Source organism: Grammomys surdaster, unplaced genomic scaffold (genome assembly GCF_004785775.1).
Source record: "Grammomys surdaster isolate TR1022 unplaced genomic scaffold, NIH_TR_1.0 125947, whole genome shotgun sequence".
NCBI classification, from domain to species: Eukaryota; Metazoa; Chordata; class Mammalia; order Rodentia; family Muridae; genus Grammomys; species Grammomys surdaster.
Genome location: NW_021620769.1, coordinates 2959712 through 2981715, shown reverse-complemented (window position 1 = coordinate 2981715; position 22004 = coordinate 2959712). Strand labels below are relative to the sequence as shown.

Genomic DNA, 22004 nt, shown 5'->3' with positions numbered 1-22004 from the left:
CCTCCCTCTCTCTCCTCCCTCTCCCTCTCCTCCCTCTCTCTCCTCAAAGAGTCAAGTGATTCTAATTATTGTACCTATATATGAGGCCTTCTACTGGAGCAAGGGCTATTTATCGGTGGTTATACCCAAAGAAAAAAAGAGTCTCCCTTCCCCTAGTAGCAGTTACCTGCCAGTAGCTCCTTGGCTAGGAAAAATGGGTCTCAACAGCTAGGATTTTGATGGACTTGATTTTGTGCAGGTAACCACAACTGCTGTAGGTCGATGTCTGCAATGGGCATTTTATAGACAGACGATAGCTTCCTCTCCAGTCTCTGGGTCTTAGATTCCTTCTCGCACCTTTGTCTCTCCCCTCTTTTGATGTGTTAGAGTGTGGCAGGAGATTGGCGAAGATGTCCCATTTCAAGTTGAGCACTCGCTATCACTGAATAGAATTTTATTTCTTTTGATCTAATGGGTCAGTCAAAGTATTTTGAGTACTGTGGTGCAGGAGAATGTCAGTAAATGAGTGTAGTTGTGCTTTACGAGAAAGGGGAAATTAGTTTGTGAGCTGGTAATTTATCTGCCACTTGGAATGCCTAAAACTTGTGCCCATTTTGTGAGTGTCTGGCCAAATGAGACAGTTGATTGTAAGGCTGAGAAAATTCAGGATCTACAAACTAATGTGGATTGTACAAATTCTGACTGTTGACTTAGAATATTGGGTGTTTGTAAGCGCAATTTCAACTGCACTAGTTACTTTTCCTTACACCCTTTGTAAGGATGGTTAAGGGAAATTGATAAATTATTAGAAATAAAGTATTTTTTTTAAATTAGTTTAATATATGACTGTTCTGCATGTATACCCACCTGCTAGAAGAGGGCATCTTATTCCCAAATGGTTGCTAGGAATTGAACTCAAGGCCTTTGGAAGAACAGCCAGTACTCTTAACCACTGAGTCATCTGACCAGCTCCATAAATAAGGTGTTTTGTTAGAGGAACATGGTTTATGAATTTATCAGAAGTTAAACAGAATTAACATTCAAATTAATTTGATTGAATATATGTAGCTAATTGAGTAATAGTTGATTATGATTTTTGTATCATGTGTGAAGGACATTTTTTATATTTTTTATTTTCCTAATAAATGATAAGATTTCATTAATTCAATGAAGAAAAAGATTTTGAAACTAAATTCAAGTGAAAGAAATTATTATCAAATTGATATATTATAGTTTTGTCTGTTAGCTGGTATCATTATATTTTTGTTACTCATGTGGTTGGCTTTGTTAAACAATTGTGATTTTCTTTAGTTTTAGGAAGCTTCCCTTGCATTTAATTTGATTAAATCTGAGAATTTAAGAAATATTTATGTAACATGAATCTATAGTATGTTATATTTAATGAGTATTTTAATTTTGCTTCTCAGTGTACATTTTTTTTATTATTTCACTTTTTAACTATATTCAAAATAACATGATAATTTAATTCTTCTAGGACCGAGCACATAGAATTGGACAAACGAAGACTGTCCGAGTGTTTCGCTTTATAACTGATAACACTGTGGAAGAAAGAATAGTAGAACGTGCCGAGATGAAACTCAGACTGGATTCGATAGTAATTCAACAAGGTGAGACCTAGAACTTTACATAATTCCCTAAGTTGGTTTGACAGCAGCATGTTTCAGTCTGATGCTCTAGGGGAGATTTTAAGCACCTACAGTCCAGCTAACAGCCAAGAAAGAAGGTTTATATTCCATATATTTTAAACTTTAATTTTGTTACTAAGGTAATGAGTTTCGAGCTTGGATAAGTTAATTTTAGTATTTACTAGCTAGCAGTTTTCCTCTAACCTGAACTTAAGTGGAAATAAAAGTAATACTTAGTTTTTAAGAATTAATGGGAAAATATATAAAATATATGACCTTCAGCATAGCATATATTAAATTGAGCTGTGGTGATACATAAGCACTGAGGATACTAAACAAAAAGCATGTTACTTTTCCTTATCTGGAACTATTTACTAAGTGACTCTTAGATGCTAGGCATTTGGTGTTGAGACTAAAGCCACAAGTGGACCAAAGTGTTAGTATTTTCAAGGAACTTTAGAATTCAGTAGGAGGGAGTCTCTTGACTATAGCCATAGAACTTTATCTGGCTCAGATGAAGGAAACTTCAAGGTCTTGTACCAGATCAGCTTTTAGGAAGACATTTTTTTGCTTATATCTGTGAAAACACAAATTAAGATGTGCTAAATTCCTAGCAGTTGAAGGTCTTAATTTATTAATGTCGAGTTTTTTTTTTTTTTCTGTGATCAAACTAAGTTCTCAAAAGCTTTTGAGTTTTTCATATCTAGATATTTTCTTGTTACTTTAAAAATTAATCAATTAACTAACTAATTAATTAATTAATTGAAATGGTCTCATTGTGTAGCCCTGACTGGTTTAGAATTTCCTAAGTGGACTGGGCTGGCCTTGAACTCATACAATGCCTCTGCTTTTCCAGTATTGGGATTAAAGGCACCTGTTCTTATGTAAAATCTAAACATAATGAAGACTTTTATATTTCAGTTTTCTCAGATAAAACTGACTGGGAAAGATGATCAATAACATCCTTCTGATAGGAAATTCCTTATGTTTATAAGGTTTAAATATGTTAAAATTTGTGAGATTTTTCTCTCAATTTTGATTTTCTTTTCGTTTCTTGTTTTTGTTTGTTTGCTTTAGAGACAGGGTCTCACTATATAGCTGTGGCTGTCCTGTAACTCACTACATAGTTTAGGCTAGTTTTGAGCTCACAGAAAAATGCCTGCTCTGTCTCTTGAGTTTAGGGATTAAATGTGCATGCCACTGCGCTCAGCAACTTGATTTTCAAATATCTCATACTATATTCTTCAGAAAACATTTTATTGAGCCAATATACAGTAGGTAATATATAATGTGTAAGCTTTAGAAATATTTAAAAACTTACACAGCTGAAAATGGCTTTAAATTTAACATAAAGTTGAGTTTGGTCTTTTATAAATTAACAGTAAACAGAAATGGGTAAAATTTTTAATATTTAATTTTTTATGTTTACAGTAAAATAGTCTAATTAATATACTGTTGTGTGTAAAGTTAAAAACATGCTACCTCCTTTCCTCTCAGCTAGCTTTGCCAAGTCACCAACAACTGCCTGACTTCTCTCTTTCCCCTCCTGCCCACCTTAGCTCCTTGGATGGAAAACAGACAGTTTTTTTATTTTAAAACTAGCCAGATAGCACAATTGCTGGGCTCTTATCAGCTAACCTATTTTCAGCCAACTCTCTTAGCAGAGGCCACTGGTTCTGGTTGCCCTAAGACCGTACATGGCTGTTGTGTCCTCCTTCCAACACCTGGCCAAAAGACCTCCTCCTTCCCTGCATCTCTTCTCTTCCTCTTGGCACATGGAAACCTCAGTGTTTTCCTTTCACCCAGCAATTGGCTTCCTCCTTCTTTATTGACACAATCAAAAGCTAATTAGGGAATCAGATTTTAGTATCCACTCTTCCCCCTACAATATAATACAACACAATCTTCTTTTTTTTTTTTTTTTCAGGGAGGCTTGTAGATCAGAACCTGAACAAAATTGGGAAAGACGAAATGCTTCAGATGATTCGACATGGCGCCACACATGTGTTTGCTTCAAAAGAAAGTGAAATCACTGATGAGGATATTGATGGTATTTTGGAAAGAGGTGCAAAGAAGGTGAGATGCATAGCAAATGGTAGTGTTTTGTATCCACTAGTTTATGAAGAAACTGACGTCGTGACTGTTCTCCATAACCATGCATGACTGTATGATTAAAGAGGAGAGGCTTTTTATTGTAGATATGAGAGAGAGAACAGTCAGCAGCATTTGGAGGAGTCCAGAGTAGAGAAAGAAGTAGACTGAACATATCAGCAAAGCATACATGATTTGCTCTGGGGAATCAGCAGAGGGTAGGGAAAGCATAGTGAAAATAGCAGGAACGAAGGGAAGAGTAGTGAATCTAGCCAGGCCATAGAAGGATGAGCAGTTGGCAGGGGAAGCTAGAAGGGGTTTAGCTACGGGAGGAGGGGAGAAGGGCTAGGATGCCAACATGGCAGCGTGGACTTTGCAATGCATACATAACAGGTACTTAGGATACTGGGGGAGCCTGGAGGCCAGCATGGGCTTTGATATACGGATAGATAGGTGCCAATGGTGAGAGGCTGCCAGAGGTAAGGGAAAATGACTCCCTTTGGGAGACAACTGGCTTGACAAGTTTCTGAGGAATTTTAGCTAGCTGCCAAGAATCCTCCTATAGTCCACCTTTATGTAGTTTCTAGATATTTGGACTGCCTTTTGGATTTGAGGAATTGGAGTTTCTTTTGGACCTGAAAATTTAGACCAAAACTATTTGAGAAAATACTTCCTCTGTGAGTCACTAACTTATTTTTTCTATAAAAAAAACCCAAGTGTTTGTGTACCATAAAGCAGTCTATTTTTTTTTTAATTTATTTCTTGTGTATGGGTGCTTGTCTGTGTATCACAAGTGTGCCTGTTGCCCAGTGAGGCCAGAAGAGGACCCTACACCCCTTGGAACTGGAGTTAAGTTGTGTACTGCCTTGTGAATTGAATCAGGTTGTCTGGAAGAGCAACAAGCGCTCTTAACTCTTGAGGCATCTTTCTAGTTTTGTATTGACTACAGGTCTTAAGATTATTTTGCTCTTAATTTAAGATTTTTTTTCTATGTAGACTGCAGAAATGAATGAAAAGCTCTCCAAGATGGGTGAAAGCTCACTTAGAAACTTTACGATGGATACAGAGTCCAGTGTTTATAACTTTGAAGGAGAAGACTATAGAGAAAAACAAAAGGTATTTATTTCAGAATGAAGATTTACTGAAAACTTGGAATCCTGTGTTGTTTAGTCATGTCTTAGGTTTTTCATAGTTTAGTGTTGTAGCTTGTAATCTCTGATTTATTTGTTCCCTTTCTTATTTACTTATTGGGGGGCTTGGGGGGTGGGGGAGTGGTCTTAACACTGCCGTGGGTGGCCTTCCTCGATTTCTATCTGAGACTGGCTTGAGCTCTCCTAATCCGTTACTGCTAGGTCCGTCCTTAGTGTTGCCATTACAGATGTGTGCCACTAAGCTAGTTTTGGGGTATTTTTAATTTATACAATAAAGTTCATTGTATACTATTACTGAAAGTATTCTTGTATAGTGTGATTATCATCTGGAAATTTGAAAGTAAACTAAATGGCAATAAAAAGGTCACAGGCTATTTTTCTTAGAACTTGAATTAATTGATAATTAAAATGATTTAGTTTTAGTAGATATATTTACTACTATAGAGAGAAACTATTAAATGCTGTATAAAAGAAATACTTGTCATTTTTCTTATCATTTAGACAAATATTGAACAGTTTTTTTAAAGAAAATTATGTCTCATTTTTCTACTTGTTTGGGTTCTACCATGTATTTTGTAATATTTTATAAATTCTGGTTTGTGTGTTAATTACATAGTATTAAAAATACCATAGTTGCCGGGCAGTGGTGGTGCATGTCTTTGTTTGATCCCAGCACTTGGGAGGCAGAGGCAGGCAGATTTCTGAGTTCGAGGCCAGCCTGGTCTACAGAGTTAGTTCCAGGACAGCCAGGACTACACAGAGAAACCCTGTTTCAAAAAAAACAAAAAACAAAACAAAACAAAAAACAAAACAAAACAAAAAAACCAAAAAAAACCAAAACCATAGTCTTCACCTTTGTAGAATTTTAGCTTAGAATTTCATCATATTTTTATTTATAAATCATTGTAGGTAATTTATTGCTGTGTATAATGAAATTAGTGATTGGAATTTTTTCTCACATCCTAGATTGCATTCACAGAGTGGATTGAACCACCAAAAAGGGAACGAAAAGCCAACTATGCTGTTGATGCGTATTTCAGGGAAGCCCTGCGTGTCAGTGAGCCTAAAGCACCCAAGGTAAGCTGGCAGGCAGCATGGAGATATCTAAATATGTTGTAGATGAATTTGTGTTTTCTAACATTTTTGCAACAAAATAAAATTGAGAATTATGTTTTGTGTTACATTTGAATTGGCTTAAATTTTGATTAATGTCAGTTCATTTCTATTTAAAGGTGAATTCTTTTTCTCGGAGATTTGGCTGTTACCGTTTAGGAAATGACTTAATATAAGTTTGAGTTTTGTGTATTTTTGTTTTTTAATGGGCAGTACTATTTTTATTTTTCTTTAGGCACCTCGACCTCCAAAACAACCAAATGTTCAGGATTTCCAGTTCTTTCCTCCACGTTTATTTGAATTACTGGAAAAAGAAATTCTGTATTACAGGAAAACTATTGGGTACAAGGTGATTGAAATTCTTCTCTTTGCATTTTCTTCTCAAACCAGTAGGGCAAAGCTACTGCTTACTGACTTTTGCTTAACTAACTTGAACCTAGTAGGAAATACTGTTGCCTGCTGTACTCTAGTATATGGACTTAAAAAAAAATTTCATGAGTAATACTTTTTGAAGGTGTCTATTAGAAATTAAATAATATGGTTAATTTTATGGGTCTATTAAAACTATAATGTTAATTTGTTAGGAATTTATTAAGTCCCTTAAAATTTACCAATTGATGTCATTGAAAAACGTCCCTTAGGTACCTCGGAGTCCTGATGTACCTAATGCAGCACAGGCACAGAAAGAAGAACAGCTTAAAATTGATGAAGCAGAGCCCCTTAATGACGAGGAGTTAGAGGAAAAAGAGAAGCTTCTGACCCAGGTATAACCTTTGATTGACACAAAATTAAGTTATTTTGTAAAGTACTGTTTTAGGATGGTTTAGTCATACATAAATGTGCATTTCTGCTGTCAAAGAGAACAGCTGAGCTGACAGTATAACTTGATACTGCACTGATTCCCTAGCATATGTGGTAGTCTAGGTCCAGTCTCCAGCATGATGGGGGGAAGTAAGAGGCAGGGTAATTAAACATGGGGAAGCTTGGACACTTGCTGGTAGATTTGTTTGTCATTACTAGTTGAGGTTATAGGTATGTACTGGGTATTCTTTAGAACTTTCTTTCAGTATTGCCAGCTTTCTGTGTCTCTTCCAAGTTATTCTAAGTTACAAATTTTTACTTAATACTTAACTTAAAACATGTAAAAATTTTTTATGTATTCATTTCATGAGTTACATGAAAAATACTTTGACACCAAAGCTATACATTGTATGTTGAGCATATTTGTACCTATGCACTCCATCCTCCCGTTCCTCCTCCTCTTGTTGGTCTCCTTTGTTCTTCTATTCTCCTGTACTCATGTCTTTCGTGTGTGTGTGTGTATGTGTGTATGTGTGTGTAGAGAGACAGAGACAGACAGAGACAGAGACATAATTTTAACTGTCAGCATAAAATTTAGATGCAACAAATGAGAGAGAACATACAGAGTCTGAGGCTGGCTTCATCTACTTTGGAAGATTATCTCCAGTTGCTTCATCTACTTTGTAAGATTATCTCCAGTTGCTTCCATTTTTCTGTAAACAGAATAACTATTTTTTATGGTTGAAAAAAGTTGCCACGCACTGCTTGTCCTATATTCTCTTTGTTCCTCTGGTGTTGGACAACTGGATTGGTCCCATAACTTAGCTCTTGAGAATTATTGCTGAATACACATTGATGCTGAAGTGTCTCAGATATATTGACTTGGAGTCTTTTGGGTGAAAGAACTGTCATATAGTGGACTCTCCCTCCATGAACTCTCAGGTGGCTAAGAGGTTAAGACACTTGTTCTTGCAGAATTAGGGTTTGATTCACTGCCCCTGCATGGCAGCTTGCAAATGTTGACAACTAGTTCCAGGATACACATGATATAGATGCATATTCGTGTAAAACAATTACACACATAAAATTAAACAAGTCTTTTTGTTTTTTCTTTTTTTTTTTTTTTTTTTTTTTTTTGCGACAGGGTTTCTCTGTATAGCCCGGGCTGTCCTGGAACTCACTCTGTAGACCAGGCTGGCCTTGAACTCAGAAATCCATCTGCCTCTGCCTCCCAAGTGCCAGAAGTGCTATACACTACTGCAGGGATTAAAGGCGTGCACTATCACTGCCCGACTAAACAAGTCTTAAAAACAAACAAAAAGCTGCCATAGTGACTTTTATAATAGCTTGACGATTTAAGTTCCCACCAGAAGCATATATTGGTTCCTATTTGTTCACATCGTTGGCAATATTTGATATTTTCTTCATGAGTGCCATTAATAAAATAAAATTGTAATGCCATTTTAATTTGTATTTCTCTGATGGATAGTGAAGTTGGATAGTTCATATATGTTCATTAGCCATTTGTATTGATTTTTATTTATGTTCATTAGTCATTTGTATTTCATTTTCTGTAAGCTGCTTTTTTTTGTTGTTGTTGTTATTTCCTTAGCCCATTCCTTACAGGGTTCTTTAAGTTCAGTTTAGTTTTGTGGAGTTCTTTGTAGACATTAATCATCTGTCAGATGTATTCTGCTTAGTATTTTTAAAAGATTGCTTGGGATTCAAGCCTTTGAGAATCTGATCTTAAACCTGCCCTTTTTAAAAAATTAAATTTATTTGACAGTTTCATTACACACAGTGCACTCTGACAACTCTTGCTCCTCAACATCTCTCTCTGTGCTTCCCACTGTAAAACCCTACCCCAGTCGCATTGTTGTGACCCACTGAGTTTTTAATTAGATTTGTCTATGTGAGTGTGGGAGTGGAAAGGTCCACCAGATAGAGCATGGTAGTCTCTTCAGTGGCTCCACAACGGAACGTATCTCTTCCCCTGTCCCATCCATCAGTAGCCAGTAGTTCCCCCACTGCTGGTGCCCCATGAGCCTCTGGTCTATCCATAATTGAATAGCAACTGCAACTGCTCTTAGTTTATGATTATAATGGTTGTGTTGTACCGAGAAGGGGAGCGTTTCACAGCCATCCTTCTTGTATGGCTTGTATATCCGTTCTGTTTTCTTTTCTTTGATACTCCCTGCAGTAGTGTATAGCACTTCTGGCACGTACGTACGTGCGTGCGTGTGCGTGTGCGTGTGCGTGTGTGCATGTGCGTGTGCGTGTGTGTGTGTGTGTGTGTGTGTGTGTGTGTGTGTGCTCGTGCTTGTGATGCCAGCCAGCAGGAAGGAAGCATCCGGTTGAGTTCCATCTTGAGTCTTCTATCCTGCAACCAAATTGTATGCTGTCTCTAGCAGGAGAGTCTCACATTTAGTTCTGGTGGGTAATCAGGAATACCGGCAGGAGCTTGTATTGTTTTGGAGTTTCTGGGGCCTTCCTAATCAACAACTTATAAGGAGGTGTCCTACATCTGGCAATGGGAATTTTGTTTAATCCTCATGGCTTCTGGGCTCAGCATAATCAACCTATGTAGGATGCCTTGTTCAGATGCTTTAAAAAATACAGTTCTATAATCTTGCGTTAATGTGTGTGGATATTTGTGAATGTCAGTACTTTTTAACCATGTAGATTCTGGGGATTGAACTCAAGTTAGTGGGCTTGGCTGCAGGTACATGCTGTGCCATCTTACTGGCGCTTTTAAAATTCATTTTTATAGCATGTAGGTAGCATAAAAAGTCGTAGGTTTCGACTTGACATCTTTAGTTTTGGTTAGCCCTGTCACCTTCCATCTTCTCCTTCTGCCTTTTTCCCCATTTGATCTTTCCACCCCAGTGTCTACTCCCCACTTATATTTCACATGTATCCTGTCGTTTAAGCTTTTTCTTGCATTTTTCTACTTGCTCATTTTTCTGTTACTTTTACTTCCCAATTAATAGTGTTTCAAAGCTTAAAAAAGTGTCATTGAGCTTTTCATGCAACATTCCTATTGTCTTCCGTTTTAGAGTTTGTTGCTCAGGTTTCTAAGAAGTGTATGCTGTACTGGTAAAAGTGTGTACATGAAAACTTAACCAAACTCCTGGTTAAGATAAAGTAGGAGATTATTTTTTGTAACATCAAATGTATTTGAAAGTATGGTAGCATTATTTTCCAGGTTCTATGTACTGTGATTAAATATTTTGCTTATTGCTGTTTAGGGGTTTACTAATTGGAATAAGAGAGATTTTAACCAGTTTATCAAGGCTAATGAGAAGTGGGGTCGTGATGATATTGAAAATATAGCCAGAGAAGTAGAAGGAAAAACTCCAGAAGAAGTCATTGAATACTCAGGTAATACTTTTACTATGTCAGTATAAGAATGTTGAATAGAAGGTTTTTGGAAGCTTCCCTTTTATATTTTTTCATTTTCCTCATTCTTTTATACTCTTACAGCTGTGTTCTGGGAAAGATGCAATGAGCTCCAGGACATAGAGAAGATTATGGCTCAGATTGAAAGGGGAGAGGCAAGAATCCAAAGGAGAATAAGTATCAAGAAAGCACTCGATACAAAGGTATTTTGTATATTAAATACAGTGACTGTTGTAACTCCATACTGTGATATGATGAGATAACTATGTTAAAGGAAAAGAAATTACCATTTAAAATCTGAAAATTGTTTTTTAAAAAATATTAACTTTGTTAACAATTCCTTGAATAGTAAATTGATAGCCTCGTTTAAAGAACACTCCACCTCTTAAGTGTTAGAGAGCTTAACCCTTGTTCCTTGTAGTCACAACAATAGTGAAAGACTATAGAAGCACGACAGGACAAAGAGCAGGTTGAGAGTCTCAAGATAGAAAATTCTGATTTGAAATGGAACATTTATGGTTAATTATAGAAATTCTGAAGTAAGGTTGAAGTGTGGATTACACAGGACTTGTATTTTATATAATATGTGTTGTAAATTATTACTTTTATAGATTGGACGCTACAAAGCACCCTTTCACCAGCTAAGAATATCATATGGTACTAACAAAGGGAAGAACTACACTGAAGAAGAGGACCGCTTTCTCATTTGTATGCTTCACAAGCTTGGCTTTGACAAGGAAAATGTTTATGATGAGTTACGACAATGCATCCGAAACTCCCCTCAGTTCAGATTTGATTGGTTTCTCAAGTCCAGAACTGCGATGGTGAGTGTCCAAGGCTTGGGTAATGCATCAGACTTCAGAATAAGTATGTTCACTTATTTGTCACCTTGTAAAAACACTCGTGAGGAAGACTTTCCTTTGTTTCAGAAATTAAGTAATTTCTTCTGTCATTCACAGTCACCGTTTGAAAGCTTTAGAGGTAATTTGAAGAGTTTGTCTTCTCCTTTAATGTTGTATGTTTTAACATGGCTTTATACAGTAAGACTAATTAAGTTGTGAGAGAAATGTTCACCTGAACATGATGACTTTGGAGTTTGCAAGTAGACAGTTAGAGAAGAATGTTCTTCAGGCATCTGCCTGTCCATCAGGATGCTGAATCTGGGTTCTTTTAAAATGGCTGATTGGCATAGAGCAATATTTTTTATACTGATTTAAGACTGGGTTTTATTTGTAGTCTTAATGTCTAGCTGTTTCTAACAAGAGACGTCCATTTCTAACATCCTCAAAAGTAGAATTCAAGAATGCTTATCTTTGGATTGTGTCTTGCCTTCTGTATTTTAGAACCTTTAACAAAAATTGAGTAGTCTTGAGTTTGAAACATAACCGCAGTAAGAGAGTGTATGCATTTGAAGTGTAGCTGTGAATAATGTGTGGCATTTTCACATTCGATCATTGAAAAATACTTTTACTTTTCAGTAGGTATTAGGGCTGCTGTTTTATGCCATTGTTAGAGAATGTAATTATAATTAGCATATGGAACGACCCTGAAGATACTGTATAGTTAGTTAAAAGCTTGAGTTGCTAGATACCGTTTTTATATAACATAAGAAATTATTTCATAATAATGCTAATGAGATAGTCACATACCACATAAACCAGTTCTGAAAGCTAGCTTACTTCTTAATATGCTAATATTAAGGCATACAAAATAATCAGACATATACAGGCCTTTGTGATAAATAATAGAGGCATAATTTTTGCCCAGGAGTTAAGGATTCAGTGTCCCAGCAGTGTGTGTGCATAGTTCACTTGATAAATGAACATTGTGCACCACATCCTTGGGGTGTGTGCTATGTTATACTTTCTTGGGTTTTTTTGGTTTTTTTTTGAGACAAGGTTTCTCTGTGTAGCCTTGGCTGTCTTGGACCTTGTTCTGTAGACCAGACTGGCTTTGAACTCATAGAGATCCACTTGCTCTGTCTCCACAGTGCTGAGATTAAAGGTGTGTGCCACCAACAAATGGCTTTGCACTATACTTTTAAAATGGAAGCACAACTTTGCTTTTTATTGCCTTCTGTCTCTACTATTGAAAATATTAAGCCATGCATGGAGTTTCTACCAAGTAGTTCAATAGTAGTAAAATTATGAGAATTATTTTACTGTGGTTGCCTGTGTAGAAGTTTTACTTACATATAAGAGACTAAAAAAGCAAACGAAACACTTTTGTTCTGTAAGGAAGCAAAACAGTGAGGCAAATGGATCTTTACCTCAGTGGGCATTATCTGCGGTTTCTCGTTGTGTTTCACATCTCTTCTGGCGGCCACATAAATTGTAGACAAGAGAGGTATAAAAATGCATCCTGGATGTTGGCCTTCCTACTTGGATGGGAGGTGTGACTAGCCAGCAGTGGGCTTTATGACTGTGCGTAACTGCCATAAATTAAGATGATGATGCTTTAAAAGAAAAGATTATTTTTATCTCTTAAATTCTAGTTGGTTTTGAATTATACTTTAAATTATAAACTACTTTAAATATAAGTAGTCCAGAGTTCCTAGGCATAGTTATTTACATGTGTGAGGTGTTCATTTTCATAGCTTTAGTACCTATGTGATACATGAAGGAACAATTTGTGAGGACTATACACAAGTATGGAGCTTTACTATATATTTGTTTGCTTATTGGCATATTACCACTGAGCTATACTCCCAACCATGTTAGTGCAGCTTTAAAGAATGAAGTAAGAACATTAAATACTTGGGTTTTTGTATTCTCATAGCGTGATCTGTGAGAAAAAACTAACTTCCTTTTGATTTTTTAAAAAATCTACAAATATTTGAGTGATTTTGTATTTATTAAAGTGTATATCTTTATTTAGATACAGAAATCTTGCCAACATGTACTTGGAAAAAACAAGCTTATCATGTATATTTATAATGCAGGAGCTCCAGAGGAGGTGTAACACCTTAATTACTTTGATTGAAAGAGAAAATATGGAACTAGAAGAAAAAGAGAAGGCAGAGAAAAAGAAAAGAGGACCAAAACCTTCTGTGAGTATAGGTTATGTGAATCAATATAATTTTGGGTGTTTTGTGCACACACGTGTGTGTGTGTGTGTGTGTGTGTGTGTGTGTGTGCGTGCGTGCGTGTGTGTGTTCTCCATATATGTATGTGTGGTAGTACTGTGTGAGGCAGAAGTTGAGAATCAGGTGCTACTCTGTTTTTTTGAGAAGAGAGTCTCACTGAGTTTGCAGCTTGCTGTTTTGGCTGGATTGGCTGTTGTAAGCACATCTTCTTTTCCTGACCCATATTCCTTCATTGATGGGTCGTGGGGCTTGACTGGAGTGTGGGGATCAGAACTCAGGTCCTCATGCTTTCATGAGAAGCGGTTTACCCTCCAGCCAGCTTACAGCAAACCCCATCTTAACTAGCTTTTAAAGTATTTGAACGTTGTTTTGTCTTTTTTTTTTGTAAATAATACATTTGAGTTGCCTTAAAAATATAAACTGAATGTGAAGCACTAAATATGCAAAAGCACTATACTCTGAAGAGCTGGAAGTCTTCTGATTGCACACTCGTTCTTCAGAGTTCTTGAAATTTTAGGAGTCTTTTAAGGAATATTAGAATATTAAACATAGTAAGTAGCGTTACAGGTTCTCTGGTACTCTTGGAAGCTTTAGTTCACTGTCTTGGTAATGTGTTAGCAGTTTGAATGTAAATATTTCAGGAGGACATAGGCATCTTGTTATTTAACAGCAGTATATTATTTAGAGATCTGATAGTTGTTTCAAAAGATTTGTTATGTAGCCCTGGAGAAAAGTCTCACACTGTCTGTCATATGTTAGTTACTACTAACATACTGCATCATGTTGGAGAATATTTTAATTTATTTGTATCATTTTTGACTTGTTATGAGAACTAATTGTTGTTTGTTTATAGACACAGAAACGTAAAATGGACGGTGCCCCTGATGGCCGTGGAAGAAAAAAGAAGCTGAAACTATGAATGCATTTTTGTCTTATAATCACTAACTAGTAGTTCTTTAATTTACGGGTCTTCATAAGATGTGCTGTACAGTACTCAACTGTTATGTCATTCAGACATCAGGGCCATCTGCTTCCTGAGCTAGAAACATAGTATGTACTTTCACTTTTTTAAAATGCAACAGCTGTGCTGAAATTTTTTTTATCATTAACAATTGAAGTAATAAAACAGGCTTCATTTATTAATAAATGTTTCACTTGATTTATTTTTCTAATAGTTTCATTTGTGAGGATTGTGGCGTTTTATCAGCTACTTTAACACTTGTATAGCTTAAAAACGAGCAAACAAGTAAAAAAAATATTGCAGATAACATTTGATTGGTCCCTTCTACTTGTTGTGTAATTAATTACTTCACATTTTTTGCCTTTGCTGAAAAAATTTTTTTTGTAGTACTATTGAGTCTCATCTGGAAAGATTGTAAATTGCATTCTTGCTTATTATAGAATGGGGGAAGACAAGTAATAATAATTTTCTATGCATATTTCTGTTACACTTTCTGTTCCTATGGTTCTGATGTGAATGTGTCCTAATTTGTTGGATGAATGGCCTTTTTAGTTGTATAGCCAAAGACATTTAGTATTTTCTGGTTCTTTAAGGTGATGTATTATTTTGTAAAAGGAATTTTTTTAAGTATTTGGAAAATATTTTGACAAATGGCCTGCAGTAGCCACAACTTAGAAAGATAATGTCAGAAGTAAGGTGATTTTTTTTTTTTTTTAAATTTGAATGACCCAGCCAAAATAAAGTTTGAATTTGTCATACTGTTATAATGCTAATAGAATGTACCCTCTCAGTTTATAGTATTTTTAAGTTTTTAGAGTAAATGAAAATTTTATTTTATTATATTTTAAAAATAACTTCTAAGTCTTGGTAGCAAGATGGAGTATAATTCCAGTTTTTATTTTCTATGGAATAGACTGGTAAACTGGAGACCCTGAAGCAGGAATACCCAGAGGCCTTTATGTGCTACACATCATTTGTATAAAGTTTTATATGTGCAAATTGGGTACATAAGCAGTTCTCCATTTTTCTAAGGGAATGCAATATGTAGCATCGTGAATAAATATAACTTTTATAATCCTTAAAGTGGTCTTTTCTTTCCATTTCTTTGATTTTTTTCCCCCATTTATTTAACACAGAATCATACTTATTTATAGTTCATTTTTCTTAGATCTCGTTCTGTGAAACTTAAGTTTTGTGTGTGCATGAGTCACCAAAAAGACTGTACTGTGACAGTCTGATTTTTTTTTTTTTTCAACTGTAGGATTGCTGGTGTAAGTGTCATGTAAATAGTCTTGGGGAATTGTAGAGTACTTTGAATTTTCATGCTCTCAAAGTTAATATTGAATATTAGGTGGCCCCTCATTTTGGAAGAAATAATTGAAAACATTTTAAGATTGAAGAAAACAAGATCACAAAATTGAAGTTTGGAATATGCAAAGAAACTGGGAGGTGTATTGGAAGGAAGTGGAATTGAGCATGATGTATCTGTTGAGACCTGGAGATGTAAAAATAGAAACACAAAGGGAAATCTTAAGTGAAAAAGTAAATTACCATTATGATTTAGCCAGTGTTGGAGGTTTGTTCTAGGGCCCATTTGGATAGCATTCCATTCTCCTCTAGAAGGAAGGAAAGGGTTTTCTAACCCTGAACTATCCCTGGCTTAAAGGAGGAATTGTACAATGGTGGCATTGCACCAAGCTGTTCAGAGGTGTTGTGTATAGCAGAGTTGGAGAAGCAATGCTTCAAAGTAGTTTGCCAAAGGAAAAGGAAATCTTAGTGGCTGTGTAGCAGCAGATATCATTATCAGTATAATAAGACTCCCCCCTGCTCCCCTGCAGCCCCATAATGCTGAACCCCTGAGTTATTATATTTTCCAGGTAGCCAGCCAGTGCTTTCAGGCTGGTCTTGATCAAGTGATTCTTCTGCTTCAGCATCCTAGCTGTGATCCCAGGTGCAAGCCAGTGCACTCAACACTTTCAGAAAGAATGCTTCATTACTAATTTTTCCTGTGTATAGAGTCCAGGCTGGCTTATAATTCTCATGTACCTTCCAAGGGCTGAGATTACAGGCATGCTCCAATACACCCAGCCAGTTAAATTACTAAAGGTTAGCATTTAGCTCAAGTCTCAACTACGTTAGAGCTGTGTTTCTTCAGGATGTGGCACTCGTGGTGTCAGCAATGGCAGTACATAAGAAGGAGAGTCACTAGTATGGTTGTTATGTGCAGGCCCTGGTATCAATCGCCCACACTCCTAAAAGTAAGTCACAGGTTGTGACCCAGAAGTTCATGGGGTATGTACAGGCATGTTAAATTTGAGATGCCATCATTTAGAAGGCCTCAGTACATCCATTGGTTAGTGTTTTTCTTCCATTTAAATGGAATGAATGTAATAACTTTAAACAATTGATTTTTCCTGCTCTCAGATTTATCAGTCTGTCAAATGTGTCAGACGATAAAGGAAGGATGTTGAACATTTGGATAAGTCTGAATAATTAAATGATGGCAGGTATATACTAGCTATCAACTTGACATAACCTAGAATAACCTGGGAAGAGAGTTAAATTTGTTTACTGTGTGTGTGTGTGTGTGTGTGTGTGTGTGTGTATGGAAGCATAAATGTCATAATGCATGTGGAGGTATTAGGAGGGTAGCTTTTTGGAATCAGCACTTACCTTGTACCATATAGGTCTTGAGGATGGAACTCAGATTGCCAGGCTTTGACCTGGGAGTATGGTCTTAGGAATTCTCTAGATGAGGTGGGAAGGTAAGCTCACTGTTAGTGGCAGCTGCTAAATTGGATCCAAAACTGTAAGTAAAGAAAGCTAGGAAGCAGGCAGCATGGATATGTTCATTTTCTCTGCATTTGATTGTGGATGTGATACTGTAAGCTACCTTTTATTACCCACACTGATGGACTGCAGCCTGGAATTTTAAGCTAAAATAAAATAAGTCCCTTTCTCCAAGTAGCTTTTGGTCGAAGTGTTTAATGGTGCCTGTAATGGAGAGAGTTCCCTTGTTAATGCTGGAGGGTTGTAAGCACTACATTCACAAAACCTCTTAATGACAACTGTGAAGTAAGTAGTAGGAAACAGAAGAACAGACTAATTTCATAGGAAGTATTTGTAGCATCTCCATAAGACAAATGTCTTAACACCTCATTCATGTAAAGGTTAATTCCTCAATTTAAGAGTAAGAGACACAGGATTTTCTGAAAATCCCTGAGAGGATGGAATTCAGTCTCTAAGGCTTTCCCTATTTTCTCTATTTTTTCCTATTTTCCCCTATTGTGACACATATTCTCAGCATGAAATCCATGATGGACAGAGTCAGAGCCTACATGGAGCCTGGCATATCCAAAAGTTACCTGTTCAACAGATAATTTTTTTTTCAGTACCCTTGCTAATATTATGGGGGAGAGTGTATCTCTCTGGCCTATAGAAGGTTAAATCAATGTTTAACTGATTTTAAAAGATTCTGGGGGGGGGGGCTGGATAGATGGCTTAGTGGTTAAGAGCACTTCTGGAGGTCCTGAGATCAATTCCCAGCATTTATATGATAGCTCACAGCCATCTGTAATGGGATTTGATTTCTAAGGTATGGAATGATTAAATGCAATATGAAATTAGTTAACTTACTGGGTAATCTGGGAGCTATGTAAATCTTTTTGTTCTTGTCTTTTCTGCTACTCATGTTTTTCTCATGTTACTGTTAGTATACTATCTTTTACAGGGAAGAGTGAAAAGTAGAAGGTAGCTAATTGTGGATAGACTAAGCAGTTGGCAAAAAGGAGTTTGGGGTATCTGCAGGTTTTAGTTAGGGCACTAATCAAGTAACCTGTGTGTGTGTGTGTGTTTGTGTGTGTGTGTGTGTGTGTAAGTACCTTGTGCTTTGCACCCAGCACCCAGTAGAGAATGCTGATTTAATTGAGGATCATGGTTTTGTTGGTCTGAAAACAAAAGAAACACAAGAACACAGCCTCATTTTTTTATTGGCTCAATTCTTTGTGTATATATTTCTATCTCCATGCTATCACATAGACTATTTTCACAAAACACAATGACAAATACAGCGTTGTTTTGCAGAGCCACTAAGCTTTGGAATGTCATATCTTTAGTTTGTGTTGGGAAACGTCTAGGATACTGTTCTCCAATTCAAGGTCTTATTTAGTCCAAGGAACGCTGTCATGGATGGTAACTGGTGTTATTTGGTTCTCCAAGCCCTGCACATGTAGACATCTAGAGAAGTAATTCAAATATCTCTAGACCCTCAAAGCCAGGCTGTGGCAGGTCGTCAAGGATTGTCACTTGGAGTCTGCACACTCACTCCTGGGCATGTTGGCTGACACCAGTGTGGTTTGTTCCAGTTGGCATGGGGAGGAGAGAAAGGACGGTAGCAAGACCGGTTCTTTATGTAAGTGTTGAGAGCCATGCTCTCTAGGGTTAATATTACCAGACTCCTGCCTGAGTGAATTCTCAGAAGGGGAGGGAAATCTCTATAAACAAATGTTGTGTAGTTCCCATCACGAGCCCATGTACCACCCTTATCAGAAAAGGCATATCATCTTCTGACTTCCACAGAGACTCTGCATTACATGAAAGAGGCAGCTTCAATTAGAAATAAAAACTTGCCCTTTAAACTCCGTCTTGAAGATAACATATTTAATGAGACTCCATACCTCTGGGTCAGTCTTGAAAGATCGCAATTCATTTTTACTCAGCCATGAGTTTCTGGTAGTCTCTGGCTTGTTGTAGCAGCCATTTTTGCAGGCTGGCACACCTGATCAGTTAGATTCTTGGTGACTTAGTTAAAGGACATTTAGTATGATGACAGCAGCAATGACAATGGAATAAGATGGGATCCTCTAGCAACACAAACATAAACATAATTGTCTTAAGGGATCACGCCAGAAAGCAGCAATCACAGAAAATAAGCTAACTTTAGAGTGGAAGAACCTAGCAGACACCACTTGATCACACTTGATCAGGTGACGAGAGTTAGGCCACCAGACAGTGTAATGAGAACACAGCACCCCTGTAGTATTCTTGCTGAAGATGTATCATTTCAGTCCAACCATGAGGAAACCAAGCAAATCCAAGTTGAGACATTCTGTGTATTAGAAAGATATCTTCAAAACTAGTAAGTTGATGAATGTTAAAGGAAAATAGCGAGGCAGTGGGGTTGAGATGCTAGGGGGATGATTCAGTCGGTCAGCAAAGTGCTTGCCACGGGTGGCCAGGGGAACGCTGTGGGAAGCAAACAAGAAAGGGCTCTTATTTCCTTTCCTATTGCTATGACAAAGTGCCCTGAGCAAAGCATGTTAGGCTAGAAAGGCTTCATTTTAGCTCACAATTCCAGGTTATAGTCCATCATTATAGAGATGTTAAGGAACTTAAACCAATAGCCATCCTCAGTCAAGGACAGAGAGGGATGAATGCATCCTTGCCTCACCCTCCAACCCTCTCTTATATAGCCCAAGACTCAAACCGAGGAAATGGTGCCACCCTCTTTTAGGCTTTGTCTTCCCACGTCAATGAATAATGGAGACCATCACTCGCTGAAACTCTCTTTCCAGGTGACTCACATTGTGTCGAGATGATAACTGACGTTAACCATCACAGTCACAATACCTGATTTTTTTTTTTTTTTTGAGACAAGTTTTCTCTGTGTAATAGCTCTGGCTATCTTGAACGTGCTTTGTAGACCAGGCTGAGTCACAGAGGTCTGCCTGCCTCTGCTCCCCGCCCCGCCCCGCCCCGCCCCGCCCCGCCCCGCCCCAGTGCTGGTGTTAAAGGCACGTGCCACCATGCCCTGCTTCTATATTTACTTTTATGATAAAGCAACCAGAGACTTGCAGGAGGATGTGGGATCCAGAATCATCTAGCCTGGCTGCCAGCTAGACCTTTATTACCTGTATCAGGAAACGCAAATGTGAGAGGGCGTGAGAATAGTTACTGAAAGACAACACAAATGCTGGAGTTGGAGTGAGAATCTCCTTCCTTCAAAGATGACTTAACGTCTTCCAGGAGTTGGATTTGTCCAGCTAATAAACAGTTCTTTCAGCAGACACTGTGAGTGTGTGTGTGTGTGTGTGTGTGTGCGCGCGCGAGATCAACCTCAGCTATTGCTCCTTAGGAGAGTTCTATAAGACAGGGTCTCCTACTGCCCTGGAACTTGCTGATTAGGCTACACTGCCTGGCCACGAGCCTCAGATATCCTCCTGTTTGGGCTTCTACAGCACGAGGATTACAGGTGTGCCATGCTTATGTGGGTGCAGGGAACTGAATCCAGTCCTCAGGCTTGTATGGCAGGCATTTTAATGACTGAGCTATTGCTCCTCTCCCCATCCCCCCCGCCCCCCCCCCGATCCGGGCCCACCCCGCCTGCCTGCTCCATCCCACGTGTTGATGAGCACTGTAAGGTCTCTGTAAATATCCAGAACTTTGGAAAAATTAATCTGAGTCTGGGTTTGTTCTTTTCTTCAGAAGCCCCTGGAACCATGCTCCATAGAGTTTTCTGTTTCCAGTTATACCTAAGAGCTTGCGCTGTGCTCCACACAGCAAGTGATTCACTGGTGGTTTTCTTTGAGCTGGGTTGAGCTATTTTGAAGACTGCATGTTCTTCAAAGCTTTGGTGAAACATTACTGGGAACCCAGAGTTTTAGCTCGGGGAAGTCATGTTGAATTTTCTCAAGAAATTGTGAATTCTGTAAACTGTGCTTCCATAAAAGCCCGCCTTGTTTGTAATCGTGGGAGTGCTCCCTGCAAACTGATAACAGGCAGCATCCAGAGAAAGGCGTCCAGGTTATCTTCTTTTTCTGTACCAAGAATTCCAACCCCACCTCCCTGTTCTCAATCCTGGAGATGTTTCTGACACCTCCCATCCCAGGTTGGCCAGGACAGAAATCAAGAGCTGGAAAGTAAGTAATTTTTCTTTAAATTCTTTAAAAGTTTAATCAAATGAGTTACATAAAGTGTTTGTGTGTGTGTGTGAGTGTGTGTGTGTGTGTGTGTAACTATATAATGTGCTCTGAGCATATTCTGGCTACTCTTCCCTTTTGTACCCTGCCCCCTTCTTTTAGCTTACTTTGTCCCCATAAGCAGTTTCTCCTCTAATTTCATGTCTGTACACATACGACTTTATGGATCTGCCAGGCAGGTCTTTCTTAACCGACACCTCATGTTGTTGGTCCTCTCTGGCCTTGGATGGATGAAAAACTAATTTGTTTGTTATAAAAATGTTGGGGCATCTTCAGCAGCCTGTCACTCCCACAGCTGGGTGTCTTTTGTCTGTAGTTTCCTGATAAGGATGAGATGTCACCATTTGGATTCCTCACCATTCAATCCCTCTTATACTTGGAAAAAAATTGGTGATGCTCTCTACTGAAAGTGTCCTAGCCTCCAGGTGGCGCCTGTGGATCAGAGCAGCTGGTGCTGGCTCAGCAGCACCTGTGGTAACCTCCCGCTCTGCCTGGATAGACTCTGGAAAAACTGTACAATCCCAGCATGGTCCTCTCTGTTTTTTTTGTTCATAAAAGCAGCCAAGCAAGACCAACTCCAGAGAGCAGAAGCAGGGAGATTGAAGTCTATTATTATTAATTAATTAATTAATTAATTGTGTCCATTTCTCACTCTCTCTGCTTCTTTTTGTCCTTCTTCCTTTTTTTTTGTTTTTTTTTGTTTGTTTTTGTTTGTTTTTGTTTTATTTGAGACAGAATTTCTCTGTGTAGCCCTGGCTGTCCTGGAACTCTCTCTGTAGACCAGGCTGTCCTGGAACTCTC

At 37.8% G+C, this 22004-nt stretch overlaps 2 protein-coding genes across 2 annotated transcripts in view; one reads left to right on the top strand and one right to left on the bottom strand.

Annotated features, from left to right (window-relative positions):
* Smarca5 (SWI/SNF related, matrix associated, actin dependent regulator of chromatin, subfamily a, member 5) overlaps positions 1-15309 on the top strand; it is a 37895-nt gene extending 22586 nt beyond the window's left edge. The window contains exons 14-24 of the mRNA XM_028753400.1: positions 1475-1607; positions 3553-3701; positions 4713-4832; positions 5834-5944; positions 6216-6329; positions 6622-6744; positions 10030-10162; positions 10265-10383; positions 10792-11004; positions 13122-13229; positions 14119-15309. Of these exons, the coding sequence (XP_028609233.1) occupies positions 1475-1607; positions 3553-3701; positions 4713-4832; positions 5834-5944; positions 6216-6329; positions 6622-6744; positions 10030-10162; positions 10265-10383; positions 10792-11004; positions 13122-13229; positions 14119-14184 (1389 nt within the window). The 3' untranslated portion in view covers positions 14185-15309. The remainder of the gene's footprint in view (positions 1-1474; positions 1608-3552; positions 3702-4712; positions 4833-5833; positions 5945-6215; positions 6330-6621; positions 6745-10029; positions 10163-10264; positions 10384-10791; positions 11005-13121; positions 13230-14118) is intronic.
* Positions 15310-18408: 3099 nt separating this feature from the next.
* Frem3 (FRAS1 related extracellular matrix 3) overlaps positions 18409-22004 on the bottom strand; it is a 93541-nt gene continuing 89945 nt past the window's right edge. Inside the window, 1 exon segment of the mRNA XM_028753446.1 lies at positions 18409-18530. Within this exon segment, the coding sequence (XP_028609279.1) occupies positions 18409-18530 (122 nt within the window).